The 24,161-nt window shown below is 36.3% G+C and overlaps 1 protein-coding gene across 1 annotated transcript in view; it reads right to left on the bottom strand.

Moving 5' to 3' along the window:
* The window catches only part of dph1 (diphthamide biosynthesis 1), a 109,782-nt gene extending 89,851 nt beyond the window's left edge, over positions 1-19,931 (bottom strand). Inside the window, exons 1-2 of the mRNA XM_079885152.1 lie at positions 19,823-19,931; positions 15,663-15,812 (exon numbers count right to left, since the gene is read on the bottom strand). Of these exons, the coding sequence (XP_079741278.1) occupies positions 15,663-15,812; positions 19,823-19,913 (241 nt within the window). The 5' untranslated portion in view covers positions 19,914-19,931. The remainder of the gene's footprint in view (positions 1-15,662; positions 15,813-19,822) is intronic.
* Between the last annotated feature and the right edge of the window lie 4,230 nt (positions 19,932-24,161).

A 24,161-nucleotide genomic window follows, 5' to 3' on the forward strand; every position in this document is an offset into this window, starting at 1 on the left:
AAGCACCACTCTTCTGAATGATGGTAACCACAAACCTCCAAGAGTTTGTAAACCAATTGTTTGTAAAACATATTTAATACTTACAAATTAAAAAAAAAAAAAAAAAAAAAAAAAAAAAAATTGTTTTGCAGTGTATAGGCTAAATAAAACGACATTAAGAAAGTTATTTCCAAAATGTAATTAATTGCACAGTCTTTGTTTTAGCTGCTTGTTTTAGCTGCTAACAATTGCACAGAGTCAAGGAAGTACAACCACCCACCCCCCAGGTCTGCCGATTCAACCCCCAATGCTAATCGATCTCCTCTCAGGGAATCAAAAGAAAACCGGTTTTTCCAGTTTTCACCAGCGTGTGGTTGGGGTTTTAATCCCTTGCAGTTCCTTTGTTTAAATGCTATAAGCAAATCTACATACGCTTTAAGTTATTTCAAATGAATGTTTATAGCTTAATTTGTTGATATCGCGTAACTTAATTTGACATATGTTGATATAACCAACTGACATTGTAGATTCCATTGCATGCCAGGAAGAGGCTTATGCTTTGTTTTAAGTAATGAGCATTTACTATAATATAGCCGCACTCAATCGCACGACCGCACGCATAAAGCTTGCCACAAAGAACCGGTAAAAGTAATGATTATGAATGCGTCTAAATGTGTCTAAATACACTGTAAATGTGAATGTTCATTACACGCTGAGTTTCGGTTCATTTATGAGATATCGCCGGGGCCTCCAATGTCGTGATTGTCTGCTATATTTACTTCTTAAATCTAGGCAATTGGTTCACGAAATATTGATTAAAATTAAGACATAATTAATACAAAACGAAATTCAATTTAAAGAAAGGCAGCTGTTCTGTTTGAGGTCTCTGTGAAAGTTTTAAAGCAGTCTTTTTGTGCCGCTTTTAGAGCGCTCACGTCCATAACCGTAAACTGACACGTTGTTTTTTCCCTCATAAATGCGAACACGAAAACTAAAATAAAATGAATATTATATATATATATATATATTTTTTTTGTGTCAGACAATGATTACAAAATGTTTCTCTCATATTGCTCCTCATAACCAAAACGGTCAACGGAAGTTAAAAGTAGTGGGTACAAAATGACTCATGACGAAATCTGGTGGGTACACGTACACTGTCTTTGTATCTCTTTAGAATATTGCTTTTAGAAAAACTTTTATTTTTTTTACTTTTAGAAAAAAATGACAATTATGAATCAAATTATTATGAACAAGTAATGAAACTGTGTCAAAATTCGACAACACAAAGAATGATCCAAAAGCGATATAACGCACATCTCAGGTTAAATTAATTATAAAAAACAGGGAACATTTTGTAAAAGCAAAACTGAACAAAATGCATAATTAAAATAATTGTATTAGGCTATGTGTTACCGAATATTTAATACCACTTCCCCATAATGTTATAATTATTTTTTTAAAACAACATCTGTCAAACTGTCAATCAGATACCTCTTATCTGGTCATTTTTATTTTATTTTAGAAGTCATAACTGTTGATCACCCTTTATATGGATTTTGTGAATATGAATATTTAGAATATTTACAAACTGTCGGCAAGACCTCAAGCCAACCCCGGACATTCTGAGACTAACGTGGAAAAATCTTTATGCTTAATGCATTAAGACAGTTTAATTAAAATATTTATTAATAATTTAATGGCAAATCAGATGCGCCCAACGTATGCTACGCGTTGTGCTGCGACATTACCTCACAAGAAATATCTGCCCAAGAACAATCACACAAGAAATATCTGCACGAATTAAGAATCTGGGTAAGTCGCATTATTTAAGCCTTGCATTATGTTAGGATGATTTTGTGTATATATATAAAAAAATATTGCTGGGTTTTTACAGGCAGAGCCACGTGCATTATGCTCACACTAAATTCTCTGTTGCGCTTAGTATAAATGCGCATTGCATGCACAATCATCTTAATAGTTGTACAAAAAAGTTATGCGCTGGCAAGAACGTCACTTTGCTGTTTTAATAAAAGCAATGTTAAATATTCTGCATGCACTCATCTCCTGGAAACCACAGCAATGACAAAGCATATAAAAATTCGTAAACGTTGTCCAATACCCCTTCTTGTCTTAATGAACCTTTTGCATTTACAAATATTTTCAAATGTCTGTATAATACAGTAGCCTACTGTAAATATTTGTGTCTATTACTATTTATAATTTATATTTTATTGTGGATGTTTTCTCACAATCATGACGTAATGTGAAGTAAAATAAAAAATCTAATGTAAAGTTGTTTTTTATGCGCCACCTGGTGGATATTCTGTGAAGCGAAACACATTGAGGGATTTTTTTAAGTAGGCCCCCCCGAAGCACTTGCAGAATTCTGCGAGACTCTACGAGACGAATTGCCGAATGCCGCGGGAGAAAACGCGCGTTTTTAAAGGCCAGATCTGTAGACTGCACCTGGATGTTTCTGAATGGTTAGTGGTTACATTTATGAAGTTGTGGTGGAGTTACATTGATTCATCTGTTTCTGGCGGATTTCCGTTGAAAATAAAATGAATAAACTGCTCTCTTGTCTCATCTGAGACTGAGACTATGTTCTGTGCTTGTCTGTGCAGCCAACGAAAGAACAGTTTGCATGCTTTTTCGTGCAGATTAAGGGGTGGTAATATAAAAAGATCCCCTTCCTACGTCAGAACTAAGGGGAGCGAAATCTGATCGGCTAATTTTTCGGCTTGCAGAGAAAGGCTTACCAAAACAAAGTTACTGAGTTGTCACTTTTCATGTGTTCTGGGTTGGTAGATGCACCGGGGACCCGATTATAGCACTTAAACACGGAAATAGTCAGATTTTCATGATATGTCCCCTTTAACATAACTGAAAGAAGAATGTCATATACACCTGAGATGGCTTCAGGGTGAGTAAATCATGGGCTAATTAAAATTTTTGGGTGAACTATCTCTTTAAACTAAGAAAAATCAATACATCATCCCTTATTGAGGGCACTGACCTGTAGACACTGTCATACAAAGCATATCTGCACTGTTAAATTCAATTAAATGATAATAATTCAATAAGTGACTACATATTACTAAAACATGCAAAGCTGTTAACTTCAACATATTAATAGTGATGAAAATCTAAACATATTACTTTACAAAATTAAAATACATGATCACATAATACTCTATATGCCCAATTTTGGAGATATCTATCTTATCTTGCATAAAATCACTTTTCTAACAAGGTGATGAATTAACTTTAGATAATTAATATAGAAAAATACCTAAAACAACAGTTAAAGTGAGATCAGCCTATTCTAGCACCAGTCTAAGGAGATCATATTCTCGTTCTGTGCTTTTTTCCTGAAATCATTGTATCATCGACTCTTACAATTATGTGGTTGATGAACTTAATAACATTAGATGTGTATTTTTTTTTCTTTCTCATTGGACGCCAGCATCATGCGTAGATATGCTGCCCTGTTGTCCTGGAAACAGACTCATGCCCTAAAATTGGATCTGTTACATGTACTATACAGACTAACAAATGAACAATGAAATAAAGGAAGAGCGAAATTCAATTATCACCATTGTTCATGCCTATCAGTTCATATTGATGCCATACAAGTGTGAACTATCCAGCTAGGAGCCTTTCCTGTCAGTCAATAAATGAGAATGAAACATACCACAATTTCTACTTCATCTCACCTCATCTAATTCTTCAACTTCTGACTCTGCTACACTAAATATATGATATTTTAAATCAAGTCAATATTGATTTATTGATGAATATTTTCATCATTTTACAATTACAAATGTCATATTTCTGGCCTCTAAGTACTGAAATACATAGTGGCCTACTGTCAGCAGAGTAGTCTGCTGTATGAATTATTAAAATATGCTGCATCACTGCAGTAAAATCAATTACAACCATAATCATTGCATCAAAACATGGCATTCCGTCCAGCACGAGAGAGTTTCTGGCCAGTTTGACATCTGATATATGTACAGTTGTAATCGAAATTATTCAACCCCATTGCAAATCAGGATTATTGGCAACATTTACAGACTTTCAGCTGTTTGCAATGAACAAATCAAACAAAAGTAATTGAAATTGCACAACACAACAAATGTTTAAAGTGGTTTCGCCAAATTCAAGTGAAAATAGACATGCATTTTCTGTAAAGTTGCTTTGAAACAATATGTATTGTGAAAAGCACTATACAAATAACAGTGAATTGAATTGACTTAAATTGAATGGCAAGGATCTTTAGTACTTAGTAGAACATTCTTTTCCTGTCATGATCTTCTGCAAACGAGATGTATAACCAGACAACAGCTTCTGGCAGCATTTCTGAGGAATCTTAGCCCATTCCTCATGAGCAATGGCCTCCAGTTTAGTAATATTCTTGGGTTTCTTCAAATTCCACCAGATTTCCTATGGGCTTCAAGTCAGGTGACTGTGATGGCCAGCCACTGTAGAATCTTCCAGGACTTCTTCTGCAACCAAGCCTTGGTGGAATTTGACATATGGCTTGGGATCATTAGCCGACCACTGTCGGGCCACAAGCGGGTGTGCTAGTGCGTGCCAGGGCCAGTCGCGTTTCCACTGTCACTTCCGGGGCTTAATCGGGCCTCATCAGGGCTTCCTCGGGGCCAACGGCCAGGGTTTTCTGGCCTGCCGAATACCTTGGTCCAAAGCGGGCCAGCTCGGGCTAGAGGAGTGGTTACGAACAGAGGATGAGTTTACCTGAGTCAGGAGACGGCAGTGCCGGATGATTTCATATACCAGCTAACATCAGCATTGGAGACTTTTAAAATAATTTACCTCAAAACTCACTTTCATGTTTGAATGCCTTCTGTTTGTGATCCGATGTGGATTCTGATCACCGTATAAGGTAGACATATTTATATGCGATGCAAAAGACTATGCACGGTAACCATTACCATAGTAAACATGGTAAATATGAATGCTTGAAGGCTATCACAATCATGTTTTTATTTTATCTGTCAGTAGCCTACGTCTCGCCTCTTTATACCGGACTATCATAAAATAAAGCAACTTTTTTTTCGTGAGCTTCTTCTGTTTCTCTGACTGAAAATTCTGTAAATGTAGCTTACTGGGAGAGAGTGCTGAAGCTCCTCAGGTCGTATTTTTGGTGGCATATTTATCATTAGAATTATAATTTTTTCTAAATGTGATGTAAATATGTTCTGTAACTACCAAAAAAAACAGAAACAGACACGACTGAGTAAGTCTGTCCTCTTTCTTTTTTGAAATAGACCTAACGATAAGCCACTTTATTTCTGTGTGGCTAATGTGCAATTTTGAAATAAAATGAATTCATTATGATCAATGTATCACTTTTTATCGTAAACCTGTGGTAAAACATCGATTCCTGGGTTTTAAATATTCAAGTAAACAACAAAAATCCCAGCAAAATGTTTGTTTTGCGATCACGCTATTTCCAGAGATTTCTTTCTGAACTCGTTTTCTGATAAAACTTCTATTTGTTGGTGAAATTATTTGGTTTGTGTGACGTTGTTCAAGAGAGGCGTGTTACGGGCGTGTTTTAGTGAAGCACTGCAGAGCTTCTGGCCCGACAGTGGAAACGCAATGTGTTTTGGGCTCGGTGCTACAGGCCCGGGGCTTTTAGCCCGGCACGGCCCGTTTAAAGCCCTGGCTCGCACTGGCCCGTCAGTGGAAACGCGGCTATTGTCCTGTTGGAAGGTCCAATGACGCCCAAGCATCAGCTTCCTCACTGACAGCATGAATGATACTTCAATGAATCCATTTTGCCTTCCACATGCTGCAGGTTTCCAGTGCCAGAGGATGCAAAGCAGCCCCTTTTCAGCATATGCTTCATTCTTCTTCCTCCAGACATACTGCTGATCCATAGGGCCGAAAAGTTCCAGTTTTGTTTCATCGCTCCAGAAAAGAATCCCAAAACTTCTGTGGCTTATTTATATGATTTTGAGCAAATTGGAGCTGACTTTTCTTGTCATTTTGGGTTAGTAGTGGTGTAGGTCTTGGAGTTCTGGTATGCGTTTAGTATGTGCCTTACTGTGCAAGCTGAAACCTCAGTGCCTGTTGCCACCAAGTCTTGTTACAGGTCTTTTGCAGTCACTCAAGTGTTTTTCTGAACCTGCCTTCTCAGAGATCTGGTTGATCTCAGAAATTTGCAGACGTTGATAGCTTCCTTTTTCTGCCGCATCCAGGTAGTGTAACCACTGTTCCTTTAACTTTGAACTTGCAAATTATGGTTCCAACGGAACATTTAGTGCCTTCGCCCCTCTATTTGTATCCTGTTCCTATTTTGTGAAGGGCGATATCATCTTCTCTTAACTTTTTGGACCATTCTTTTGACTTAACCATATTTCTAACATGCCATCAAACGTGAGTCAACAAACCTAGCAAGTTCAGATATTTCATGTGTTCTAGCTCAAGCCCACCTTGAGATTACATGAAGAAACAGAAAAAACTGAGACAGACTAAATCCAGAAGAACTGCGGGAACGTCTCCAAGATGCTTGAAGAAACCTTCAATATTAACATGCCTAAGACTTTTGCACAGTACTGTATATAAACAAAGATAGTGCTGTGCAAATTGCACAAATGACTATGAAAGCCATGGAAGCATCAGTAAAATGGTTTTAACTGAAGTCGTTTTTGTGGGATAATGAGTAGTGTTTTGCACCGTATGTCATCAATTTCCAGCAAAACGGTGCTAATGAATTTATAGCGGACATGGAGTTAGCTATTAGCTATTATTAGTGGTGCTTGTGAAGCAAAGCATCACTATCTCTCATACTACTACAACATTTTTTTTTTTTTGGTTAAAACTTCAGTGCTTCACTTGTCCTGCACCATTTGTTGTAGACCCATGAATGAGGAGTCAAATAGTGTGGCTTACTGAAGAGAGGTGGGCTCTGACTTTTAGAAGCGATCGGGCGTACAGTGTTCTCCCAGCAGGTGGAAAACTGGGTGAAAAATGTCACATAGACTTAACATTGGCACAAACCAATGCTACACCTGCTATTGAAGACACATGCATCAGTGTGAGCTCAGGAGCATGTGTCCTACTTAGAATCTACACCCTCTTTTAAGAAATGGTGAAATTACATGAATATGGCTCAGCTGGGAAGAAACAGGCAATAGTAAATGATAGTGGAGAAAAGTAAAAAAAAAAAGAATATAAGCAATTTGTTTTGAGTGCAGACAAGCTAAAGAGCAGCTAGGAAGAGTGATGGATGAAAGGAGGAAGGGGGAATACAGCTGGGCTGAGCAAATCTCTGATGAAAGGTTAAAAGACTGGCCCCCTTCAGTCCGGACAGACACAGACAGGTCATTACCTGAGAAAGGGCGAGTTTATTGACAGTAAAAGGTTATTCAGCTCAGTACAGCCTTGCCTGACAAATCTCTACACTCATCCATCCTCGGCCGGCCGTTGACGAGCTCCATCTTGCTAAGAAGGCTGGGTGCTGGCCCAGGGCTAAGTGAGCACACATTTGTACACTGCATATCCAGAAATGTCATAGAAGCTCAAGGAAATGCCAAAATGCCAGAACCCGTAGACTGCACAAACACACACAGATAAAATGTGCTTAGTGTGTTAAGCTACACCTGTAACCACGCCACAATGACTGACAAACAAAATGTTAGCCCTCATCAAACCCTCTGAATGACTGAAAGAGCACACCTGCTACAATAAAAACTAACCAGATATAGGATGAGGTACGTTATAATTAGGTAAATTATTGTAAATTATGATTGGTTAACACTGCATTCCAGCCATTCTAAAACAGACCATACAGTAAAAGCTATCACGCAAAACTGAAAAGTTGGGGGCGGGACTACCTGTTTGGCCAGCCAATAACAGATAGGGGGAGTTCTGGGAAACCCATTCAAAAACAGCCATTATTGACACAGAAAACACACTTCAGCTTAAAAAACAAAAAACAGTATATTTGCAGTACAGTGCGGCCTCTTGCCTAAATATAATATTTCTAGGCGGTTCTTGAGAGGTTTAGCTCTGAATGAACATCACATCTTCATTCCTTCCTGTACATCCAATTGGTGTGTTGGCAAAAATACAAACAGGCAGCCCTGCAGATAGAGTTTGCATTATGATTACATTTATTTCAAGATACCGTGGACTAATTATTCAAACACAAGAAAGAATTAATCTGGGAGGTAAGTCATCTCTACAATCGCCTGCATTCATCATCGCCAACCTTAGGGCAGAAAAACTCACAAATAATCAGTCAGGCAACCATTGCATCCTCATTATGTGAAATGAACATACAAACAGATGTTTGTGCAGCTCTGATGAAGCCTACTGAGCCAGATAAGAACAACAGAGACACAGGAGTGACAAAAAAAAGACACAGAAGTGACGCTAGACCTGGGCAGAAGGGGTTGTAGCTCAGAATATTCAGAAGGCTGCATTTATTCTAATCAAAAATATAGTATTTTTACATTTAAAAAAAAGTTATTTATTCATGTGATGACACAGCAGATTTTGCAGCAGAATTAATCCAGTCTTTAGTGCCACATGATCCTTCAGAAATCATTCTAATATGCTGATTTGGTACTCAAGAAAAAAATTATTAGGGGCCAAGCACTGAAAGTGTGGAGGCACCTCTTGAAATGGTGGGCGTTCTCATTATTCTTCCACTTCTTCTTCCATATGGAAGTCTTTGGCAGCCCATAGAACCGCTTGCGGGAAAGTTATTAAATTTGGCACACTGATAGCGGACAGTCTGAACAGTCACCATAGCAAATTTGGAGTCTCTAACTCAATCCTTCTAGCGCCACCAACTGTCCAAATTTTCACTCATGTTTATGCTAATTTTAAAAGTTAAATTTAAATTTTTCGGCTCACGCCGATTCGATTGCATCATATGACGTTATTTTCCGTCATGTAAATCCTTCCGCCATTTTGACTTTTTTTAAAAACCTACTTTTTCAAACTTGTCTTAGATGGTTGCTCCGATTTTCAGGAAAACTGAACCAGATCATCTTCAGACCATGGCGACAAAAATTATGGAATTCAAGTTTATTCGTCAAACCGTTCTTGAATACCGCGCAAACTAATTTTACGTAGCGCTTGCAAAAACAGACGTGAGGCTGTATCTCCGCAAAAGCTTTATCGTATTCAGACCAAACTTGGTACATCACAAGCATGACCTGAGGCGACATGCTGCATTTCGGCACAGCGCCACCTACTGGTCCGGAGATACGAAAAATGGCTATTTTTGGTTATAACTTCTGAACGGTTTGTCCAAAAATCATAAAAGTGGTCTTGTTAGATTTAGAGTTGACTGCATGCAGAGTTGACTGATATCCAATTTTTCTATATCATATTTGGGCGTCGGCCAATTTGAATTTTGTACTAAAATGCTGTATTTTATGAACGCATGAACGTATATTTACAATACTTGGTATGGGTCATCAGCACGATGCTCTGAAAGAGACTGAGAAGTTTCGGACCAGCGCCACCTAGTGGTAAAAAAAATATTTACATGCTTATAAATTTGGATTTGATTGACTTATATTCACGGGAGTCATCTCCTTACATTCCTGAATCCTTGCCGAGTCTAATGATACCAAACATTCTAGGTTTTGCCTTATGGTTTACACAATGTTGTAAATTAGCTCTTAAAAAACATTTGCCAATATCTTCGAAACCACCGTAGGAAGTTTGGAAACATAGGTCGTTGGTTAAACCCTAATACCCAAATGTCAAAATTTTGATAGTAAGTGGCAAAAAAAATCCAAACAAAGTCACCCATGGATCATTTTTTATGCTCTCATACGAATGAAAATGTCTATAACTCCAAAAACTAAATGAGATTTTTCACCAAATTTGACACACATGTATGGGCTCACTCTGAGAACACACAAAAAAAAAAACAGTGGAACTGTGCCACTTTTTTCTAATTTCAAAATTCTACTCTTTGTTTTTAAATCTCTTCATAACTTAGCTCCTGCCTATCTCTCTGAACTTGTTTATCCCTACACTCCTTCCAGAAGCCTAAGATCCAACGACCAGGCTCTGCTGGTAGTCTCTCGCATTAGACTCAAGCGTAGAGGGGAGCGTGGATTTTCGGTGGCATAGTCACGACTCTGGAACACCCTGCCCCTTGAGATTAGAACGGCCCCTACTCTGTCTGTTTTCAAGTCTCTGTTAAAAACCTACCTGTTTTCTTTAGTATATTGATCTCTCCTCTAATGGTTGGTTCTGCTCTTTTATATTTGAGTTTGATACTGTTTTGCCATTCCTGTATTTCCATTCTATATTTGAGTCTGGTACTACTTTGCTACTCCTGTTTAACTACTTTATATTTGAATCTGATACTGTTTTGCCACTCCTGTTTTTACATTCTATATTTGAGTCTGATACTGCTTTGCTACTGCTGTTTTACTATTTTACATTTGAGTCTGATACTGTTTTGTCACTCCGGTTTTAAGGTTTTGCTTGGGTTTGCTCTTATTTGTGTTTTATGTGTTGTTATGCAGGTATACTTACTATATTTAAATCTGGTTGTTCTGTAAAGCACTTTGGTCAGCCTAGTGGCTGTTGTAATATCAAGATTTTAAATGCAACACTTTACGAATGCATTGGAGTACCATTACAAAACTTGATATGTGTCTTGATAATCCATTAAATCATACTTTTAATTACTGTATGATTTTTCAGCCATTTTGCCTAAAATCATCTTTAAATGTCTTTAATTTCTCATTGTTGCAGTTGGTCTGACACTCCCAGCCATGTTGGCATGTCTTATGTCTTCTTTGCGCTTGGCCCCGGTAATTGATGCTTGCAGCTATATTTATTATTATTATTATTATTATAAATGTTGAAAACAGTTGCTGCTTAATATTTTGTTGAAACCAAAAACCCCATTGAAAAAGAATTGTTACCAATTACCTTTTGCTGAGCAGCTCTTGTGCCACCCAATCTCACTGCTGCTGCTTTCCATCTATCTGCCCATGGAAAGAAACCTCTTGACCTTCTAGAAGCCATGTTACTGACATACAGTTCAAGTAAAGTTAATTAAATTGCAGAATAAAATGCACCTTGGCTTCTAATATTTATCCTGTGTAATAAAATTGCAAATTTACTTTAATTAAAAAAAGTGCATATTTGAACTTGAAACCTTTAGCAAAATAATGAGCTGCGCGACATCACATATTTTTCTTTATTTATAGTATAGTTTAATTTAATTGCATATTTTCTCTGGAACTCTGATCCTTTGTTTCAGTAGACCATTTACTTAAATATATTTTCTAGTGTTAATAGACAATTTATGATATTTGCAAAGATTTGCATTATGATAAGGCACTAATGGATGTCATCTATGTATAGTGATGCCCCCTGAATGAATCATGTTGATTCATTCTCAATTTATGCAAAACCAGTTTAGTTTTCACTGTTAGTGCTATGCAAGTCAAAACATTCAGAAGAACCTCTCATTTCAGACAGGAAATGTATCTCTGAAAAGTACTGTTACTCTGAACTCTGGGGCTATGACTACATCATGTGCAACAAAACAATGCTATATATACACTGTGCATGTACATAAGTGTGGAAAGCATATCAGGCACACTGGTTTCATGCTGTACACTAGTGGCATGAGAACATTACAACAAAACATTACAGTACATTTAAAAGACGTCTGTAATAGAAGTATTCTTATCAATACATAAAGTCCTCCTCTTCATTGCAGGAAATGAAAGTAGATAACGTTTGTGCTGATGCCACAGCACAAGAATATTTGATGCAAATCTAATTTGACAAAGAATACACAGTGACCAGGCAGGCACAGGTAATAAATACAAACAAAATTTAGTCTACAATAAATACATCAACTTGACTACAGACAAGTGAAAAAGACAAGGCCCTGCAGCTCTCAACAATAAACAATAAAACGTAGAGCAAATCATTACTTTATAATTTGGTCAATACATCAAACTAAACCAAATGCAGACACGTACGATCAATGGAATGTCTGGCTGGCTAACATAGATGTGGTTTGGTTAAATAAAAAATCATACCGTTTTTGAGTCACGGATTGGATAATTTTTCAGATCAGCAAAATTCTAAAAATAAATATGGGCAAATGTACCTTGGCTTTACATTTATTACTTAAAGCACACTTTAAGTACTTCAATACCAGAGGAAAAACTACTAGCATGACAAATAAAGTTCAAACATTGTTAGACAAATGAAAAGTCAGTAATAAAATAAGAACAAATACAAAAAATTACAATTTTATGATTAATATAATAGAACAAAGTTACAAATAAAGTAAGGACTTATAGTATTATTCAGGTAGAGACACGTAATTATTCAAATGTAAAATAACATTATAGTGTTCACTATATAAATTAAATACAAATTAATCATTGTTAAAGCTGTGTTTTGTTGTTTGATTAATTAATTAATGACATAGACAGCAACAGGTATTTATTGGTTGCGGTCACTTTAAGACTAAATGCACCGATCCAATATATCGTCACACATCCGCTTTCTTTCTCAACTGTTACCGTTCACTTAAGACATTAACCGACTGTGTTTACAAGAATACTTGCTGGGACAGGTATATTTTACATAATTTTGTGCATATGTGTCCGTTCAAGTGAAAGGAGACGCAATAGAGGAATCAATTCGGGGTTTGCACACTATCTGAAACGCGGGTCTCTATATGCTCGCTTCAGGTGTGTGCGGCCGTGCGCACAGATAACAGCGCGCGAGTATCGAACTGAGTTCTCTTTCGCCACTTCTTGCGCTTGAATGTGTAAATTGGCAAGGCAAAACATGTTCAAACTGCCACTTTATCGATGGTTAAAATTTGCAATTAATCCGCAAATCACATGCATGATGAACCGTGGGGCCTGTTCCTAACCATCAACTATGATTTGTTACACCCCTAGAATGCTGTGAAAACTATATACAAATTAGAGATGCACCGATCGACCGGCCAGGGACCTGAATCGGACTATAAAAAATTATGAGTGAAATAATTTGTCATTTTGGGAATTTTTACATATTTTTACATATTTAATTATTTCTCAGAATACTATTTGAGAAAAATAATGGCGAAAACTTGCAGAAGATAGAGGAAACCGTAAAAAGAGAGAGACAATATGGTCAAAAATTATCTTTGCCCATTGAGTGTAGAAATAGAGGGGGTTTTTAAAAATGAAAACCTCCACAACAAAGAGCCCAGCAGACTGTAGAATTCTCTCCAATCCCCATGAAAGTACTCAGCACAAGCCACCTGCTAACACATTCAGCACATCAAACACTTGTCTGTTGTCATTCACATCAATAGAGGCTTGAAATTGGGCATTTCTGCGGCTATGGTGCATTATTAGGACTTTTTGTGATTAAAGATTGGTCATCGATGTAGGTCTTAACTCTACAGACAAGTTCTTTATGGTGAACATGCATCCGAATATAATGAAATCAACTAAAGCCTTGTTCTGCTTCATCTTTTTCCCTCGTCTTACTGTGTAAAGGCCCATCCTGAAGTCTCTGTGACACCTGGACTAGAATGACGGAGGACATGCTACAACAGGGCCATGGGACGAATTTCTGTCAGACAGTGATGCATAACCAAAGGGAGGAGATAAGAGGTCGGTCGGGTGAAAGTGACAAAAATCCCAATTAGAAGACCAAAAAACATGGAAGGTCACATTGCAATGACATTTCTTGAAACAAAACTGTTTGTTAGTACATTCTGACATGTTAGGGACAGTGTCATTTGGTATAACACATTTGGCTTGCAGTGCTTGGGCATCACAACGGTTATGACAGATTAAGAACTCAGGCTAAACAAGCAAAGCCAAGTAAGAGCCAAAGGGTTGCTGGATCAAGACTCACAAGTCTAAGCCACGGCACCCACGAAAAGGCCTTCAAGCTGAGTCAATTCATCATCAACACAGAGATAAACAGCTCTTGATTGGACGCATCAAAATAAACGAGGATTACATTTGCATAACGATAAATGATACGGCACAAATAATAGGATTAGTGTGCTGCTAGCCATGATTTCAGCATCTTTTTTATGCAATGATGAAATTCTCTGAGGTTAGCTTAAGGAAATAAAGCACGTACATTAGAATACGATGTAATTACTTCCAATAAAAGGAATAATCTACAGTAAAATGCTATAGTGAGACAGCTTGGGCCGACCCTGGAAAACAACTTGACCACTTATAATTGCTGAAATCTCACTCACAAACTGTAAGACATCTCATTAGAGCGGTTTCAAACAAGCCATAAGTGTTGCTTTCCGAGGGGAATAATTTCACACCAATCTGCCAAGATCTTTGAAAAAAAATAAAAAAATAAAAACACTTATGGAAGTCACTACCAAGGATATATCATATTTTGATGCAAAACAGCCCAGAGACCTTCGGTTTTTGACCGTATGAGACTAAACACTGGCCGCTGTAGACACAGATTAAAACACAACAACAAAATAAAAAGAAATGTTCATTTTGTCACATATTCTTCCAAAAAAAAAGAAAAGATTGAGACTTTAAGACTTACTGAGATTCTTAAACTATGGTAGAAATCTAGGTAACACTTTACAATAAGTCTAAATTATACAAACTTTTTAAATAGCATTAGGCATCATAAACTAATTACAAACACTTTTATTAAACACTTTTGTTAAACAAACATAATTTATTAATGTTTATTTATTTATTATGTTTATAAATACTATTATTCATTGTTAATTCATGTTAATTCATAATACATTAACTATTTATACAGCTTAGAATATGTAGATACAATGACTATTGAATATAGTTCAAATAGAATATGAACTATTTATACAGCTTATTAGAATGTAGAATTTAACATTAGCCAAGATAAATTTGAAGAAAAATCTAATACAAAGATAATATTTCAAGCTGCTGTGCACTGAAGAATAAAAGTCATTCTGACTGTTGAAAAAGAGCCCTTGGTATTCAGCAGAATCGGTTGATGGTTAATAAGATAATGACCGTATTTTGCTTCACATTTTGCTGAAGCAAAGTTCTGACAAAATTAGGTAATTATGCCTCTAAATGTCATGAATTTCACCAATTTTCCCAGCTGGCTTAAAGCAACCCTCTGCAGTAATTTAAAGCTTGCACTTTGTTCCAGAGAACCACAAAAAGACCACATCTTAATTTATGCCTGTGGAAACCTCCAAGGCAATTATTCTTTTCAGTTTGCTTGACTCTGTCCATATAACTAAAAACACAATAGTGAAGAACATTAATTTATATAATGCAGCATGTATGCTCTCATAAAAGCAATAAGCTTGAGACATACCTTATGTAATGCTGCTGCATTATCCTGCAAACAGAGGTGAACTTTAGAGCAATTTAATTCTCTATAGACAGACAAACTGAATAACTAATGTTCTGGAACTGAAACTGTAAGCCTAATAACATAAAATACAACACATGACAACACGCTCAAACTACTTACAATATATATCGCCTCTTTTGTTGAAGTAGACAGCAAAACAAAAGTTTATTTGCATACTTAGAGGAAACATTTTACTTAAAGTCAATATAACATTAAATACATGACCTTTACCTAATAGCTCAATGTAACCTTAAACGCATAACCTTTATGAACAAAACGATTTTAAATGTACTCACCCCTCTTGGCTTTGGCTTGTCGTACCCTCCATATTGTTTTGTGGATCTCAAAATTGTAGTTAGCTGGCAAAGCCTTAATGGCCTCGTTGAGCTCTGGATCTTTGAGGATCTCATCAGGAATCTGATTTGCCACTCTCCTCGGTCCTCGCACTACATTAAAAAGACAATATGAGAGTTAATTCACCTAATTTGCTTTAGAGAAACAGACTGAATTTGTTGTAAGCATCACTGAACTCAAGTGTGCCTTAAGACACTGTTGTGTAATTTACAATATGTGCAATTGCAAAGTACCACTAAAAATCTCATTTCATTTTTATGAGAAATTGATTGGGCTCTAGCCTATAATAAGACAAGGAAAGCCCACACACAATCATTTCTCAGATCCAAAATTAATCTTCACAAATCAATCAGCACACTGTCAGGACAGCAGCTGAACTGAGAGGTCAGCCATTAGCAGAATGAGTCTGTCAGTGACATTCATTTATTTTTGAAGTCTACAACAGACAGACCATCTGTAATGACAGCTCTGGCTAGTTTAAGTGGGCATATACAGTATAAATATAAATACACATATAAATGTGATGTCAGAACTACTCAGTCACCACCCCGAGCACTGCCCACTGTCAGGAAACTACGTCATTGCACAGGCTTCCGAACATCATTAATATAAGAGAACAGTGGCTAATGTTTATTTATTCAGAAATGCCACAGCAATTAGTTCGACCTTAACCGTCTGTTCTGCACAATTAAGTGACCGCTTCGTCAATCAGGCACAGTTCAATGCCGGTTTTTCAAAGAAGCAAATCCTCAAAGATGCTGCAGTCCCTACAGATCATAGTTTTACAATTTTACCTTAGGCGTCAATTGCAGCATATGTTCTCGCGTTCTGTGGGACATCCTTGCACATTTACCACAAGTACACCTTTTACATAAAAAAGTATAAATTGTATAATTGTATAAATTGTCAAATTACTGTATCAGTAGCAATAGTTACATAGCTTACTGCATTCGGGGTCTGTCTGCTAACGTTACATATTATGAAGCAGTTAAGTGTTTCAAAATCAGTATAACTAGCTATTAACGTACATATTTTGGAGATTTAAATCGAATTTGACAAAAAAAAGTCTGTTTGTTTACGGACAGTTTAAATTAGTGTTAACGTTAAATCTGTGTGCAGCATTGATGTAATGGTAATTACAACACTCTTACAATATAGCGGAATGTAAGGAGGTGGTTATTTGTCTCCTATCGTCGCCAGTTCGGGGTCTGAGTCCGTCTCGGACATATAAGGCCGGATAACATTTCCCTCAGCAATGTCCATCATTACAGGTGATTTATTTACCTTGCTTGTGAGCATCACCAAGCCACAGCAGGCTACAGCATACATGACCCTAGTTACCTGTGGTTGGCCTGGCCTCAGTCACTCAGAAAACAACAGGCCAATCAGAAGAGAGGCTCATTAATATGAATTAGACAGGTCAAAATCCACCTGTTCTTAGCAGAGCTCCTGAGAAAGGAGCTGTAAAAATATATTGGGATGGTTTTTGGTACTTAAACTGCAAATATATATTCGTCAGGACATTACAACCTAAAATAAAACTTCAGAAAGGTGTACAATATGGGACCTTTAAGGGAACGCTTCTCAGTTAAAGCCTTACTTTCCAGTTAGACTACAGTGTAGCTCTGCTTGAGAGAAAGAACGTATTATCATGACATGATGTTTTGAGACGACTCTCCTTTGTTTATAGTTTGATCCTGGCCAAATCCAACCTTGGAAAAGCTGTGTGTCGGTGTGTGTGTTAGTCTTTTTGGTTACAGGGTAAAATGAATAATTGGCATTATTGGAGATTGACTGAGTTGTTGTTCTGGACATGCTGGCGCCCAGCAACCCAAATCTTGGAAGGTCACGACTTGCCTAACTTCAGGGCCCGAGTGTCAGCTGCATAATTGATGGAGATATGCTTCAGTCTATCTGTATATGTGTGGAAAATTACTCAGTTTATCTACTTCTTAGCCATGAGAATCATTCAACCTGAAGCAAGGACGTATCTTTGACCTTGGTGAAGGGGATAATTGCTGTGATCGGTGTAACTGTAAGAGAAACTCCATTGACAAGCTGACTTCTAAGAACTATGAAACTGCTAACTATCTTAAGTAAAACTTTTCTTTAATTTATTATAATTCTGACTCTTGTCTTAATTAATCATTTCTGGTCCTGGGTCTTTGACTGTAAATCCCCTTACACCATGCAAGGAAGTGATGGTTAGGGACCAATGGTGGTTCAGTTTATGGGAGACTGGCAAAGAGAAAGTCAATATTTGAAAAAAAAAATCATAAATCTCGATAGATTGCCAAAATTGACCTTCAGACTAAACATCATGTTCATCATAAACCAAACACTATGTAGAACCACAATGTTGGTCATGCTGTGTGGATATTTCTCCACAGCAGGCCCTCACAGTCTTCTGAGGGTAAAGGGTAAAAAACAATTCAGCAAAATCAACCCTCTACGCTCGAGTCGCCATTGGCTAGTAATTTTTATTTTTATTTTACTCACCAGAATTTTTACATGGAATGCAAGAACAATGCAAATAAAAAAATTCTACATAAATACAATATTAAAAAATATAAAATATAAATTTCAAACTCTATTAAAGATAAGTAAACAGTCTGTAATAAAATAAGAACAAATAATCAAACTACAAGCAATAGCACTTATAAACACAATACTACAAAGATACATATTAAACAGTGTTTTTCAGGTTTTTCAGATAGATCTAACAGTAGTTAGATACAGATTAGGTAGATCAGGTACATTGGCTAGCCATTGGCTAGTAAAAAAGATTTTTTTTAGTTGCCTAGCATATTATGCAATATGTATTATACATAGTATTATAGCTGTATTTACTCGCATTCTAGAGGGCATGTCATACTGACATGCAATCTGACAGCAAAACAATGTTCTGGAGTTAAAAAGTCAGAATCCAGACCTAAATCCCAAAAATGAAAAAAATGTTGCCCACAAAAAGTATTCTCGTCGCTTAATAAACTTATGGTTGAGCCACTGTAGTCACTTGGACTATTTTAAACAACTCTCTGGGCCGGCAAGTTTCAATTACAAAGAAGCCTATGGAGGAGTGATCAACTCTCAGATTTAATCAAAAATATCTTAATTTGTGTTCCGAAGATGAACGAAAGTCTTACGGGGTTGGAACAACATGAGGGTGAGTAATTACTGACAGAATTTTCATTTTTAGGTGAACTAACCCTTTAAGTGTAATAAATTGTGACAAATGTATTTATATATTTACATTAAAGAATATTGTTGTGCTATTAAGAGCCAGAGGTTCAAACAAAGTTGCAATGCTTTCTATAGGCACAGTAGGCTACAACAAATGCATTAGCTATAAAAATAAATTACAATCATTCCAATATTTCTTCTAAAAACACAGCAATGTTTGGGCAAGAAACCTGACAAAGTGTTTAGAGGTTTTTTTTTTTTCAGTGAATATTTCTTTATATAGGCCTATCCACGGTGATTTTGAATACACTGAGGATGGGAAGAGTGGTTGCAGGACATATATGTGATATATATGAGAGCATCATTACTGATGGTAATACGTGAAAACGTATTTTTTTACAGTCTATGGTGAAAACACGATCATTTCTCACAAGCACACAGCAGTGATAATGGTCAGGAGTGAAACGGTAGCTAAAGAAACAATAAAGTTCTCTTTCATTTACAGACAAAAACATTACTGATGCCCAAAGAAAACGCCTTCCAAAACATATTTAATGTCCCATCCCAAAAATACAACAATTTATATAATTAGTTGTTTGAGGTGATACCAAAATGAAAACTACTGCTAAAAGAACACACATTTCTGCTATTTGACTAAAAGACATAGCCTTTGTGACAACTAGCCTCGGAAACACATACTATACTATAGATCACATAAGAACATTTATGACAGAATATGCCGCATAATGACAGTAATATATCCCATAAGACACTAACATTATATTTCACATTAGACAGTATAAGCGACTACAAGCGACGTTACTTTAAAAGACAGGTCAGAATTTTTTACAGCTGACAGACATCTCAATCGCAACCGCAACACGAAGAACTATTAATAAATTAAACTAATAATACTCACCATTAGGTTTTTTCGCAGTGAGCACTTCAATCTCGTTAGTGGGAGCCGCCATCTTTCCCCAAACAAGTGCACGTGTGAGTGAAACAGGCATTACTCATCGAACACAGAACAGAACTGATGTGAACAAATCAAGTGTCGATACCATAGATAGCCTAAAAGTTTTTAGAAGGAACCCCTTTCCTCTCATAAAAATGCGGCTATATATTCACATTTATAAATCAAAAGAAAGTAAATTGATTTTATATTGTCAATGTACAAAAGTTTAAAGAAATTATCTCTGGACAAGTATGACATTGAATCATCATGGTAGATGTAAAAACTTACAGATGAGACACGTTTTCAGTTCAATTAGCCTACTTTGTAAAACTGAATGTTTATAGGATTAGGAAAGCAAAATTAACATGTTTTTGGGCCATTCCACCAAATGGGTGACATTTGCTTGTTGTAACTCTTCAAAATTAAACTTTATTTTTATCTTTTTTCAACACTGAATCTAATACTACACATATTTAACCATTCAAAATGTGTATTGGTCAATCTCAGGCAACTTTATTAATTTTTTTACAAGGTTTCTAAGCAGAAGATGGACGCATGTTTTCTCAGTCCTGTTACCGAAACTCATGTGCCATTTAAAAAGCATGTTTAAAAGCATGTCAATTAATTCCTTAATTTTCCCCACAATAAAGTGTTTATTTTAAATAAATTGTTGGTTATGTGTTCAAATAATTGATATTTGTGACAAAAAAAATCACTATATATTAAGGCAAGGTGTATTTTAATAAAAAACACAAAGCCATTTTTTCATTTTAAAGAAGACCGAAGCCTCAAGTTTATAATTTTTTTTAGCATTTAATTTATTAAACAATTTCATAAATGATGGACCAAACAAAACTGATAAAAACAGTGGTTTAACTTTATTTTTTTAGAAAAAAAATAGTAACGGAATGAACACTTGGTAACAGGAATGAACATTGGGTAACAGGAATGAGTGTCCATATGAGTGTGCATGTGTGTGTATGAGAGAGTGTACATGACTGTGTGTGTATAAGATTTCTGTGTTGAAGTGATGTACTATGTGCTAGTAGTACTTCACAGCGAAGGAGGTGGAAAGAGAAAGAAGGAGAGAGAGAAGAAGAGAGATGGAGGGAGAAAGAGGGAGGTTAAGACAAAAAAGGGAGAAAAGAGAGGGTTGCGGGTGTGTTTCGCTCCTTCCATTGCAATATGCCATATGTGGGTGTTTCTGTCACCTGCATATATGGGTTTTCTCACATCTTCTACAAAATATAAGAAAGACAAAGACAAAAAGTTTAAGTCACTTTGTGGTGGACTGGCTTCCTGGAAGTATGGTGTTCACATTGTAAAACTAATGCTAATGTCTACGATATAAGTAATTGCAACCTTAAAACTCATAATTCAGGTAAATAGTATTATATCAACTAATATTTACAGTATTAAATCAACAAAGCAGAGGACTCTACTCACTCATTACTTTAACTCACTCCTGGTATTTTTCATATAAGTAACAGGACTGAAAGTAACAGGATTGACTGAGTTTTTAGCAAAAAGTTATCAAATACATGGCATATGGCCACATCACATGCTAATAGCGTGAGGACACTGAGCAAATTCTAGTGACTTACCAAAAGTTAATATTTTTTAAATAAACAAATAAAATCTAAGAAATAATTTAGGTAACAGGACAGTATGTTGAGATTGACCTCCTCAGTCATAGTTACAATTTCATCAAATATACAGAAATTAAAACGAGAGGACTTACTTATGGTCTTACCATTGCCTTCTGAAGATCCAGATGATGCAACTTCCTGTTGAAAATGTGTCTTGTGGAATATTCCAAGTTATTCAGAGGGGGGGATGTGTTAGGGTAACAGGACTGAGTGGAAACCCGAGGACACGACAAAAAATGTGTATTTTATCAAAAATATTAGATAACATATTTTTTTTCTCATTAAAACAAAACAAAAAAAAACCTTTTTAAAATAGATTGGATATAAAGTCACACAAAACTTCCCATAAATTAAGATTTCTGAAGGATTTTAATCATTATATTTCATGGTAAAGTTTAGAGATAGAGTGGGGACATGCAGAAAATGCTATTTTTTAGTGTTCTATGTAGTTTTTATTAATGGTTTTGATTATACAGTTTAAATTTGTAGTTAGCTTAGTGTGCAGGACATTTTGCTTAATAATAAAATGCATTTTAGAGTTAATTTTCATGCAATTTTATGTGACCCTGGACCACAAAACCAGTCACATGGTAAAATTTTTGCAATTGAGATTTATGCATCACCTGAAAGCTGAATGAATAGGCTTCCCATTGATGTATGGTCTGTTAGGATAGGACAATGTTTGGCCGAGATACAACTATTTGAAAATCTGGAATCTAAGGTTGCAAAAAAATCAAAACATTGAGAAAATCGCCTTTAAAGTTGTCCATTTATGTTCTCGATTGTGCTGCATTCACTCACAAAAATAAATGTTTTATATATTTACGGTAGGAAATTTACAAAATATCTTCATGGACCATGATCTTTACTTAATATCCTAATGATTTTTGGCATAAAAGAAAAATCGATAATTTTGACCCATACAATGTATTGTTGGTTATTGCTAAAAATATACCCGTGAGACTTATGACTGGTTTTGTGATCAATGTCCTGGGGACAGAAATGTCACCCTTTCGGTGGAATGGCTCTTTTATATACAGTAGCCAGTTGGGAATCCCAGCATTATCCTCCAGAATAAATGTCAGCATTTAACAAAATCAAGCTTTCTAAACACATACTGGGTCGCTGCTTATAGGTGTTGACATTCTCACAGCCTGCAGTCTCCTCATTAATCAAATTTATAAAGAGTCTTTCATGACTTCTCATCTCCATCTGTGCTCTCTCGCCTGGTGTGTCTGCCTGTGAATGAAGACAGAAGTGCTATAGCTTGAGTCACCAGTCTCCTTCACAATGAATGAATCAGTGGTTTCAAGTGTTCCTGTGTCTCAGATGCATACAAACTACACACTGAGGTGCAAGGGCAAAATAAATAAAAATAACACTTGCATTTTTCATCTTGGATAAAGGTGACCGTTATTATGCACATTTACATACAATTTATTTTAATAGGTTATTAAAAAAACACTTTTTCAAAAGACATCTGGCCCAAATGGCAGCCATTTAGCATGTTATGTAGCCTTTTTTTGTAGTAGGGTATTTTAACAGAATTGAATTAATTAAGTAAGGAATAATTGACGACAGGCCGTTGAATTATTAGAAAAATAATGCACACCCGAGGTGGTAATGCGGTCACGACGCGAAGCGGAGTGGCCGTTACACCTCGCGTGTGCATTATTTTTCTAATAATTCAACGGCCTGAAGTCAATTATTCCGCTTATACTACAGTTACCACACCTCGAAACATTGTTCAGATTATGTATTTCAAGACGTTTGTAAAGTATTTGTCATTAAAACGCTCTTGTATGTAGGACTAATTTCTTACGCGTCTAATCCAATGCCTCCGTTGCTAATTCCAAAACGTCATTTTAGAGTTAGTAACGGAGGTTTGAGCCACTGATAGCAGACTAAAGGCCCGTTCACACCAAGGACGATAACTATAAAGATAACGATAAAGATATAATTCTAAAAATCGTTCTCCATATTAAAGAATAACAGAGTTCACACCACAACTATAACGATAAAGATATGAGGAACGATATCGTTGGGATCACTTTCAGAACGATTTTTTTCAGCTGTCAAACGATAAAACACTGACAGTCAATCAGAATCCATTCTAATTTAAAGGTCTCGCGCATTTAAAATGGGGCGGGCGGGCGCGCGCGTGCTTAGAATAAAAAGACCGTTATCGTTCGTTGGTGTGGACGCATATATAGTTATCTTTGTCGTTATCTTTATAGTTATCGTGCTTGGTGTGAACGGGCCTTAATGCTGGGGACACACGACTAGCTGACACATTCTCTGACTGTTTTCATCGCAGCATATTTTAAACACCGACTTTGAACACAGACTGAACGCACTGAACACGCGTTTGGGCATGATCAGTCATCAAATTACATTCATAACCGGCCTTATGTGTGTCCTCGGCTCGGCTTTATGCAGTTATTAGAGAGAGATGTTGCAATAATGAGACAGAAAAGCATGTGCGTCAATATTATTATTTATTGATTCAATTCGTTTTAATTAATTCGTTCATTCTTTTTTTTCTATTATTGACAGATGACAGTAGACTAGCCAAATAAATAATAAAAAAAGCCTTTTAACAAGTAAGGCCTATCAATAATGATTTATTTGTTATATTATCTGCAATAAAAATC

This window comes from Squalius cephalus, assembly GCF_949319135.1.
Source record: "Squalius cephalus genome assembly, chromosome: 11".
Classification (NCBI taxonomy): Eukaryota; Metazoa; Chordata; class Actinopteri; order Cypriniformes; family Leuciscidae; genus Squalius; species Squalius cephalus.